Here is an 11,323-nt window from a genome sequence, read left to right on the forward strand (position 1 = left end):
GTTAGGATTTCTTTTGTTCATTTTTTAGCTCAGTTGCCACATTTTGTAAGAATTGGGCATCTTCCTTTTCCCTTCAAAATATGGCAAATTGGTCAGCCGGCAAATCAGAGCTGACAGAGAGTTTGCATTTGCAGCTCTGTTTCTTTGTAACTGTAGGGGCCTGGGAGAGGGGCGCTCTCGATACATGCAACCGATTGATCATAAGATGCCTAGTCTAATCGTCAGCACGGTCAAATAACATGAATTTCTGTTGAGTGATAAAACGTCTAGTTCATCCTCTAGCATCAGACTTGTTAGCTGGTTCTTTCAGAAAAGTCAGGCATTCTCAGATCAAACACAATGAGATTCTGCTACCCTGTCATTGTGTCAATGGCATTGCATGATAAAACTGCGGATCTTATCTTGTGAATTTGCAGTTCTTTCATGGGTAGATGGTCAGGATTCCAAACTGGTAGAGGCGGGGGATGGAATTTTCTGCCCTTCTGACTTCGGCAGGGATAAACATCGCTGTCTGCGTGCTGTTCTTGTCCCTCTATTCAGTCCTGAGGAAGCAGCCTCACAACTTCAGCGTCTACTTTGGGAGGCGTCTTGCTGAAGAGAAGTTCCAGAGGCAGGACGATTACTTCTCATTTGAGAGGCTACTGCCTACTGCCGGTTGGATTGTAAAGGCATACTGGTGTACGGAAGAAGAGATTCGTCAAGTTGCTGGATTGGACTCCGTTGTGTTCCTCCGCCTCTTCATTTTCAGGTTTTTCTCGTCAGTATCAATATATTTAGCACTACTAGTACACGTATTACCATTTGAGTTCAGCTCTTATGGTTCAAATCACTTGACTGGAAATTTATAAATACATTAAATGAATTAAATTCAAGTTGTACTCACATGGCTGTACAAAATTCATTTCCCTAATTTAATATCATAGACCTGTGGCGTTACTTGATTAACGATTTCTGCATATTTTCAACTTTCTGTTCTTTTCTTGTTGAGTATACATTGATATCTCTTGTCCTTCCATCTTGATCCGTGTTTCTATCTGTGGCTAACATCAGTACGTTACTTGTTCTGCAGCATTCGTATCTTCTCAATTACTTCTCTTGTCTGTATATTTGGAGTGCTTCCTGTTAATTATCATGGGAAAGAGATGACTCACAATCATATTCCGGCAGAGTCTCTGAATGTTTTCACTATAGCCAATATCATAGAAGAATCTCGAAAGTAAGATCTGCGTCTTTATTCTATTTACTGTATAATGCACCTTCATCTGTAACCATGTTGGAATAATGCTTTTAAAATGGTAACACATGGTTAAATAAACATACGAAAAAAGATTGCGTAACTGCATCAAATATGAGGGGGAAAAGGACTTGACAAGTTACCCGTGGCAAATCTTTGCAAGAAGAAGAGAAGAAAAATCAACCATAGTCCATGGCCTTGGGTGAAGAATGAACAATATTTCACCATCATATTTTGCTTTTGCTTCTTTGGGCCATACCATACGAGCTATTTTCCATTCCACCAGTATGTTATATTTCATGGTTTATTACTTTCCTTTCTCATTGTGTAAAACTTTGTTTTATTTTAAAGCTATTGGGATTGTTATATGTTGTATGGCTGAAACAAAACTTAACATCTCCCCCAAATCGGATGACTAACTAAATTGCAAGTTGCAATTATCATACATAGCATTAGTAATTTTGTCAAAGTAAACTAATGATATTTCTATTGCTTATGGTTGTCTCATCCAATTCTGCCATACCATTATTTTGATGAGACTTCTGGTTCTTTCGTGCAGGCTTTGGGTGCATTGCATTGCTTTATATATCATAACAATCTCGGCCTGTATTCTTCTTTACAATGTATGACCTATACTTGATGCTCTTGTTCTAATGGTTTTACCGTAATGTTCCTCTTGCAAACATTAGTGAAGCTGATTTTTAAGTCACCATGTTACAGGAGTACAAGTATATTTCGAGAAAGAGATTAGCACATATTACTGGATCACCACCAAATCCTGGCCATTTCACTGTGCTTGTCCGTTCAATTCCAAAATCAGACAATGAGCTGCTTGACGACACAATCAGAAATTTCTTTGTTAACTATCATGGATCAAGTTACTTGTCACATCAAATGATCCTTCGGAAAGGACATTTTCAGAGATTTGTGGTAAGCATTCATTTCAGTCGTAAATATTAATATTATTGGAAATCAATTTTTCTAACAAAATATACTGCATAAAAGAAAAGGGGAGAACGAGAAGCCTTTTTTTAGAAAAAAAATATGTCCTAAGTGTCATATATTTAAAAATGTTGTGGATACTTCAGAGTTAGTTAAATACTCAACTTCAGTTCTTTAGTTTAGTTTTTAGCCTCCTGTTGGATGCCAACGAACCAGTTGAACTTATAGTTTGTATTCACGCTACATATCTTTGCGTAAGCAGCACAACCTATATTGGGATTATTTGCTCAGAAATGTTCGTTTCTTTCTATAGGATAGAGCAGAGAGGGCTTATAGGAAATTTGTAAGGGTAAGATTTTCGGCATCTGAGCGGAATGGAAGATCCAGCATGTCCAGATGTGGTGTTTGTGGAGTAAGAGCATCTTCATTTCAAATTTACCGCAATAAGTTCATTGAGGCCAAGAAAGCAGACCTCACAAATCCGGAAGTAGTGGATGCTCAAAAGGTTTTATTCTATATTTCAATTGTTTTCTTTCTTTGCGAGAATTCTATTTTGTAATTCGATATAATAAAAGTGCATCTTTTCACCAGCGTTATCACATCATCCTGTCATTGTCACAGCATGCCACTTAGGAAAGCATCACCATTATGATTTCTGTGCATCAGCATGAATCCTGTTTTGTTACTGAACAGAACTGTCCAGGTGCCTTAGTATTCTTCAAGACTCGCTATGCAGCTGTCGTCGCTTCTCGAGTACTTCAATCATCAAATCCTATGTTATGGGTAACCGATTTGGCTCCTGAGCCACGCGATGTGTATTGGTCAAATCTCTGGATCCCCTACAGACAGATCTGGCTTCGGAAGTTAGCAACACTTGCAGCAAGTGTTGTTTTCATGTTTGTGTTCATTATCCCCGTTGCATTTGTCCAAAGCATGATGCAACTGGAGCAGCTCAAAAAGATGTTCCCAAGCTTCAGAGGTATCCTAAATAAGTAAGTCCAGAAGCCACCGTTAGCTGCTGTTCAAATTAGAGGTTTATACGGTGACTGAGATCTTGCATGGTTTTCTTGCTTAGGTCCTTTTTCGCCAGAGTTGTAACGGGATACCTTCCTAGCGTCGTTCTGCTGCTCTCCTTGTACACCGTTCCTCCACTGATGATGCTCTTCTCTTCGATAGAAGGGTCGATTTCTCGCAGCGGAAGGAAAAGAAGTGCTTGCTTAAAGATCCTGTTCTTTACCGTATGGAATGTCTTCTTTGTAAATGTCCTGTCAGGATCCGTACTCAATCAGCTCAATGTCTTCACAAGACCAAAGGATATGCCAACTATGCTAGCTGAACTAGTGCCAAAGCAGGTGCTGATGTTTACCACTAAATTGCGGATATCTTCATTTTATTTTATGCTAGAAATGCTGTGCATTCTATTTTCCATGCTTGTCTAGAACTGACCCTTTTAATTTCTGACTGGTGGTTCTTTCGGCAGGCAACCTTTTTCATCACGTATGTCCTCACCTCAGGCTGGGCAAGCCTGTGCTCGGAGATACTGCAAGTGTACAACCTGGTGTATAACTTCTTCAGCAAATGCATATGCTGCTGCCAGCAGAATACGGAATACGTTTACTCTTTCCCTTACCACACTGAAGTGCCCAAAGTCCTCCTGTTCAACCTGCTTGGCTTCACGTTTGCGATAATGGCGCCTCTCATACTGCCCTTTTTGCTCGTGTACTTCTGCCTCGGCTACTTGGTGTACCGGAATCAGGTGAGCAGCACCTCGCGATCGATCCCTACTTTGATTTTTTTTTTCTGCAGTTCCGAGTTCGCTCTTTTATCGTTGACCTTGAATTGGCTGTGCAGATCCTGAACGTGTACTACCCCAAGTACGAAATGGGAGGGAAGCTGTGGCCGATCATGCACAACACCATCGTGTTCTCCCTGGTCCTGATGCAGGTGATCGCGCTGGGCATCTTCACCATCAAGCACTCCCCGGTGGCGACGGGCTTCACCATCCTGCTCCTCGTCGGCACGGTCCTCTTCAACGAGTACTGCAGGCACCGCTTCTCCCGCATCTTCGAGGCCTACTCTGCCCAGGTCAGCTACACACACACACACACGTCAACAGGGCGGCATCGATCCTGCCTGAACATTGTTTCTCAAAGCTCTCTAATTTGTTGCATTGCATTGCAGGACGTGATCGAGCTGGACCGGGACGACGAGCAGTCGGGGCGGATGCAGGAGATCCACCAGCACCTGCAGGACGCGTACAGCCAGACCCCACCGGGCGAGGGATCCTCCCGGAGCGGCGGGCAGGTGCCCATCGAGCTCATCCTGGAGGACCCCGCGCAGGAGGCGTCCGAGTCCAGCCAGGAGCTCTGCGACACCGTGCAGGAGGTGTCCGAGGCCCACGAGCACATCATCGAGGAAGGCAAGGCGCACTCCGTGTAGTAGAAGATGGTTTGGTACCGTGCCGGATCATTCTCCGGCAGCGTACGTGTAGATGCTTACTGCTACTAGGGAATGGTCTCTGGGAGCTGGCGTACATACGTGACGTAACGTAACGTAACCTGACATGTTGATCTGTAGATTGCTATGTAACAGACTCGAGAGCAGATATTCACCAGGAGAATTCCCAGAATTTTCGGTACGGCGCAGCAAAACCTGCCGGTCTCTGCCTCGAATCCTACTCGAGTTCGATCACCGTGCCCGCCGTTATAAATCCCAGAGCCCGCGCCGGGCCGCACGGCGCCACGGCCGCCGACGTCTGGGGTCTCGGCGTCGCCGTCCTGGAGCTGCTCTTCGGCCGGTTCGCCGTCGTGCCGGATGCGGGAAGGCGTCCGCGGCGGAGCTGGAGCTGGCGATCTGCGACGGGGAGCCTCTGCGCGTGCCGAAAGAAGAAGCGGAGGCGTCGGGGGAGCTGCGCGGGTTCGTGGATGTGTGCCTGCAGAGGGAGCCGACGCGGCGCGCCACGGTGCCACAAGCTGCTCGGGCACCCGTTCCTCACTCGCCGCGACGTCCAGATTTACTAGTTTGCAACTTGTCACTCCTCTGTGCGTAGATAGCTCGAATCCTCCGGCGTATGATTCGCAGTTGCATCAGACGAACTAGGAAGAGCGGCGCGCTCCGCCGCGCCCGCGCTATGAAACATTCTGTTATACTCCGTCCTATTTAGGCTGGCCGCGCACGTTATAGGATTGTATTTGTATTCTTGATGGTAGATTAGTAGCGAAGGCTTTGTTCTAAATTTGTGGCATAACCTTCCCTCTAAAGACTGACAGGTTTTTACTGCTCATATGTTTGTATTGTTGGCAGGTTTAAACTGAATGAAAAGATTGGTAGCAATGGCACGCACAGCGCGAAAATATAGCATGACAGTTGGGGTTCGGTCTCTGCGATTATGTAATAAGACATTTGAAAGTTGGCATAGTGCAAGACTTTATTAGGTTTAAGAACAATAGACTAAAAACAACAGCTTCTGTAGACTGCAGAGGGAATGAAGTGATGATTAGTTCATTATTACATTGCACGAATGAAACTATATAGCTGAAGAAGCTATATGGTAAATGCACGGCCCACGGAAGCTAAACACGTAGAAAATGGTAGCAGGTATGAGCAGTTGGACCGCGGACCAAAAAAAACGGAGGAGGCCGAAATGGTGGCGGCACACTGACGATGCGTAAGTCGGCCCAAGCCCAACATGCGGCTATGGCAGGCATGGATCGGCCTAATAGAAAACTAGACTACAACACCAACTGGCCAGGAAATGCAACCACGTGGGCCGCAGGACGGTAAAACAAGATAGGCACGTAAGGGACGGACACATGTCAGGAAATGATGAGGGGTGAAATTGGATAGTTACTGCTATTGCTGCTTTTTCTTCCGGGATACGAAGTTACTCCCCCATCCCGAATTGAATATAACTCTCGGTTATCAATGAGTCAAATAGTTTCAAATTTAATCAATTTATAGAAAAAATATTAACATTAACGTCTTCGAATAGATTTCAAATAGATTTAGTATGAAAATATAGTACATGATTAATCTATTAATATTTATTTTGTATCAGAAAAATTAATATTATTTTGTATAAATTTGATTAAATTTAAAATTGATTGACTTCTTCTTTTTTTTTACGGGAGGAGTAATGATTATATAGGGCCTGTTCGCTTCAGCTTATTCAACTAGCTTATCAGCCATCAAACAGTGTTTTTCTCTCACAACAAATCAGCCGTTTCAGCTTTTCAGCCGGCTTATAAGCTGAAGCGAACAGGCCCTATGCATCGGTCGAACCGAACGACGACCCACACGACAGGTCCTGGTAGGCTTGTTCCTCGAGGGCAAGAATATGCTCGGAATCCACATGGAGCTCCGGGAGCTCGTGCAGCTCCGGACGGTCGGCGGTGCGCGCACCAGAGGCCCGTGAGGAGCACGCGCTCCATCTGCTGCCGTGCGCCGCTAGCTCCGGCGAGAGAACCGTTACGGCGACGTGAAGGCCCGCGTTGTGCAAAGACGCCGCGGTACAATGCGCCGAACCCGCCCTAATCGATCCTCGTGCTGTCAGCGAAGTTGCCCGTCGCTATAGCGGTACCGATGGGTTACCATTGCCGCTCTCCCGAGCTCTTCGTTCGGCTGCTCTTCCCAGTTTCTTTTTGTCCTTCTGCACCGCTCGTTATTTATATACTTTTAGTATTATTTAATTAGTATTTTCATACCTATTCTTATACTAACCCATCGCTTGGCACGTGAATTAATCTCATTATTGCATGTTGTATTTTAACAGGAAAATGGTGGCAGGTATGAGCAGTTGTACCACGGACAACAAAAAAAACAGTAGGAGGCTGAAATGGTGGCGGCACACTGACGATGTGTAAGTCAGTCCAAGCCCAACATGCGGCTATGGCAGGCATGGATCGGCCTAGAGGAAACCAACTAGCTAGGAAATGCAACCACGTGGGACGGAGGATGGTAAAAAAAGACAGGCACGCCGCGGGCTGCAGTTTCACCCCATCATCACACTAACCACGATCTTAGTAGGGTTGTCAGAACTTATTTACGTTCCACCTAAAAAAACTAATGCTGGCGTGCCGCACCTTTACTTGCACCAAAGAACCGAAAAACGACATGAGGGTTCTACAAAAGTTGTTGAAGACATCCGCACGACGGATATCAAGCCAGTCTTCAGATGTCGCGTTTTGAGGCCCTCTACAGAAGAAAGTGTAGAACACCGCTGATGTGGTCTGAGGTTGGAGAAAGGACCCTCTTCGGGCCAGCAACTATTGAGGAGGCCGAAGAGAACGTGAGCAAGGTTAGAGAGAACCTAAGGATTGCTCAGAGTTGCTAGATGTCGGTGCAGAATCTGGCCGACAAGTAAATGTTAGTAGTTTTGCCGTGCGTTAGATCGGATATGGCCTAGCACACAATGACGCAGGATTTATACTGGTTCGAGCAACGTGCCCTACGTCTAGTTCGTGGTCGGTCAGTCGACTGTATTCCTGAGTCCAGGTGCTCGAAGTTTGCGGTGGGGGTACAAACGGGTGAGGGATGAGAAGGGGGTGTCCGAGGCCCGGTCGTGCTCTGGTCCAAGTGGAGGAGAGTGACAAGGGCTCGAACGTGCGCTAAGTGTTGGAGAGAGTGTTCGAGTGCGTATGAGCGTCGGAGTGTCTCGAGAGAGTCAGAGTCTCCAATCGATCGAGGGAGAGAGCGCGCGCCCCCCTTTATAGTTCAAGGGGATGGCCCTACAAGTGAGAGAGGGAGAGAAAAGGTGCACGGGTGTTGTCTAATCTTGTCAGTGCCCACGTCGTCGGGTACGGGATGGCCATCGCCCTCCATCCCTGTTCATCTCATCCGGTCACTCCGTCGTGACGGGTAGGTAGCATAGTGTCTGCCTTACATGGCACGGCGGCACTGCGTGGTGCATGCGTAGGGCATGGTGGGGTACGATTTTCTGTATGGTAGTTGACCTGAGTGCCTTTCCTTATCCGTTTCACCTACTCCCCGGGCCCGTACCAAGGGGGCGTCCCCGGTTGGTCGTCCCGGTTGGTCCCGACCGTGTCGATCGGGGGAGCGGTGTGAGTCGGCCCAGCATATCCCTGGTCGGAGTCAGACTGTGGTCCCGGCCCCAACCAGGCCTTCTGGTCAGGGCGCCGACTAGGCCTCCAGGTCGGAGGCACCGGTTGGTGGCCGGATCATGGTCTCGACCTGGCGTTGCATATCTAGGCCAGCTCAGGCATGCATTATCGCTGCGCCTCTCGTTGGGCCAGGCGTTGTGGAAAAGCGGGCCTATTGGGGACCCCGAGTCTATGGACCTGTCACTAGAAGAGCTACGCAGACAAGAGGAGGAGAGACTTATCCTTTGAAGTCGGAGATCGCATTTATCTCAAGGTCTCGCCGCTTCGTGGGACCAAGAGGTTTTTGGTTAAAGGAAAGCTTGCGTCGTGGTTCGTAGGCCCCTACCAAGTGGTTAGGCGAATTGGAGAGCTCGCGCACAGGCTTGCACTACTAGAACACATGGCTGGAGTACACTCGGTATTCCACGTGTCTCAGCTAAGGAAGTGTCTAAGAATTCCCGAGGAGGAGGTCCACACTGAAGCTTTAGACCTACAAGACACCATGGAGTACGCAGAATACCCAATCAAGATTTTAGATCACGCAGAGAAAGGAACAAGTAGGACATCCATTCCATACTGCAAGGTCCTTTGGAGCAACCATACCGAGAGAGAAGCAACTTGGGAGAAGGAGTCAGATCCGAAGAAAGAGTTTCCTCACTTGTTCGAGAAGAAGATAGAGGCTTAATCTCGAGGACGAGATTCCCATAGGGGGAGACTGTAATATTCCTAAAAATTAAAAATATTAAACTAAGTGAAATTTCAAAAATAACTTTTTTTGAATTGTGTGCTCATTTAAAAATTGGAAGCCAAATGCTATTCTCATCTGAAAACTCCTTAATATTTAAATCTCAAATTAATTTCAAAATATATGTGCTAGTTTGGTTTGGATTTTATGGATTTTATTTGGCTTTCAAATTTCAGTGTGTTTGAATTTTGAATTTAATTCAAAATTCAAATTAAGTAAACATAAAACAAAACCTAACTAATCTAACCAGGCTAGCCCGCCTAACCTCACCCTCTCTCCCGCAACGACCCCCAGGCTGGCCTAGCAACCAACCCAGGCAGCCCGCCATGCCGCCTCTGCCTCTCCCCTTTCTTCCCCTCGCACTGACGTGTGGGTCCCACGCGTCAACTTTTTCCTCTACCTCACGCCAGTGCTTCCCTCTCTCACCCGCGCCACTCCTGCTGCCTCGCTGGTGCCCGTGCCGCACACCCGTGACACCTTCTAGGGCCTTCCACGGAGGGGGAAAACCCCGCCATGCCCCTGTAGACCGCCAACCACTCCCTAAACCCTAGCCTCCGAGCCGTTGGATGGCCGCCACGCCATCCTCGGGTGTGGACGCCAAGGATGGACGGTTGCGCTAGCTCGCGCCCCGTGCTGTTGCCCTAGCCCCAGCCACGTGCTATAAATAGCCCAGGACGGCAGCCTCCCTCTCCATCCGTAGCCCCGGGGCTTCTCCCCTTGCTAGCCGTCGCCACCAGCCCAAAAGGAGGAGAGGTGACGAGGAGAAGAGAGGAGGAGAAGGAGGAAGTCACGCCGGAGCTACCACCACCACACGTCACCGCGCCGTGCCCAAGGGAGGGAGCCGGAGCTGAGAAGGACCGCAAGCACGCCGCCGTTGTTGTCAAGCCGGCCCCATTCTACTTCACTGCCACGCTGTGAGCACCGTCGCCCTCTCTCCCTCATCCTTCCCTTGGCACCTCTGTCCGGCTTTCACGTCGCCGCCTTGCTTTGCCTACCCGGCCGTCAAGCTGCTTTGCAGGGACTGCCGCTGCCGCCGCTTGTCCATGCTGTGGCCGCTGCGGACCCAAGCTGCCGATGCTCGGTGCGCCATCACGGTCGTGCTGCGGGCGGAGTTTACCCCGTCATCGCGCACGCATGCGACGCGTCTCCGCGGCCAAAGCTACCGCTCTGCTAGCGCCGCACCGCACCTTGCTGCCGTGCTGGCCGTCGCACCGCCGTCCTTCGCCGTGACATCACACCACCGCCACTCGCCACGCCGCAACCAATCGCGCGCATGCCACACGCGTGTGGCACATGGGATCCAACGGGCACACCAAATCCCGGTTGCCCCTGGAACAGCCACGTGGACGCCATGTGTGCGCCACGTGGACGCCACGTGTGCGCCACGTGGCAGTGCTGCGTAGGATAGGTCGGCCATGTGGCTGCCATGTGGATCCACATGACACTAACGTGTCAAAGGGCCGGGCCCACTCTTGGGGCCCACTAACTGACAAATAGGGCCCGCTGACCAGTGGGGCCCAGTTGACCGCTAATCGATCAATGTTGACCGAGTCAACGTTAACCGTAGATCGGGTCAACACTAACGTCAACCGACACGTGGCACCCTCCGTGCTGCCACGTGGCACGACCAGAAGCTAACACGTGTCACACTAATTAATGAATTTCCAAAATTAAATAAATTCTTTAATCTTTAAAAATGCATAACTAATTCATTTGAACTTAAAAAAATATGAAACCAGTTGCATTAAATTCGTTAAATTGAGACCATGTTGTTTGTAGCTAGTTTGATGTTATTTGAGTCTTCTAAATTTGGATTTCTTGAAGTTTTTGCTAGATGTAATAGCGATTAATTTATATTGCACCGTATCTCGTTCTGTTCAGACCCAAGCTACAACCTGGAAGTCTCTCGAGACCCCAACTACACCAAGGAGGATCCCAACATCTACAGACAAGGTGTACCAAGGAGGATCCCAATGTCTACAGACAAGGTGTCATGTCACTCCCAATCATATAGATCCTATGCATGCTTAGTTGCTAGCGCTTTATTTATGATGCTTGGATGATGATTGATTGCATAGCCTATGTTTATAGCCATACCTTGATAATTGTTTATCCTATTCTCCTTGGTACCTACTTGTGGACTGGCTACAGATGCCTAGCTAGTCCACCTTACTTATATCCATATATATGCTTTTGAGTTATGGATGGGCATATGTCATGGTTTTGGTAACAGGATTCCTTGTACACTCTCGCGTGTGTTTTGGGTGAGTGTGATTCCTTAACGTGTTTTGGTGGGAGCGATCC

At 47.9% G+C, this 11,323-nt stretch overlaps 1 protein-coding gene across 1 annotated transcript; it reads left to right on the forward strand.

Moving 5' to 3' along the window:
• On the forward strand, nt 1-4,816 carry LOC101759579 (CSC1-like protein RXW8). The gene is made up of 10 exons (XM_004981861.3): nt 1-748; nt 1,070-1,216; nt 1,794-1,857; nt 1,955-2,164; nt 2,490-2,681; nt 2,870-3,168; nt 3,252-3,528; nt 3,657-3,932; nt 4,028-4,261; nt 4,358-4,816. Exons 1-10 carry the CDS (start codon nt 465-467, stop codon nt 4,613-4,615), a joined length of 2,241 nt encoding a protein of 746 aa, XP_004981918.1. The 5' UTR covers nt 1-464; the 3' UTR covers nt 4,616-4,816.
• Nucleotides 4,817-11,323: the final 6,507 nt, after the last annotated feature.

Source organism: Setaria italica, chromosome IX (assembly GCF_000263155.2).
Source record: "Setaria italica strain Yugu1 chromosome IX, Setaria_italica_v2.0, whole genome shotgun sequence".
Taxonomy (NCBI): domain Eukaryota; kingdom Viridiplantae; phylum Streptophyta; class Magnoliopsida; order Poales; family Poaceae; genus Setaria; species Setaria italica.

What these genes read in the sequence shown, in the direction of transcription:
- LOC101759579 (XM_004981861.3), top strand. Translation starts at nt 465, where the DNA reads ATGGAATTTTCTGCCCTTCTGACTTCGGCAGGGATAAACATCGCTGTC. An exon ending in GACATTTTCAGAGATTTGTG is followed by an intron (nt 2,165 to 2,489) that starts GTAAGCATTCAT and finishes TTCTTTCTATAG; the next exon opens with GATAGAGCAGAGAGGGCTTA. An exon ending in ACTTGGTGTACCGGAATCAG is followed by an intron (nt 3,933 to 4,027) that starts GTGAGCAGCACC and finishes TTGGCTGTGCAG; the next exon opens with ATCCTGAACGTGTACTACCC.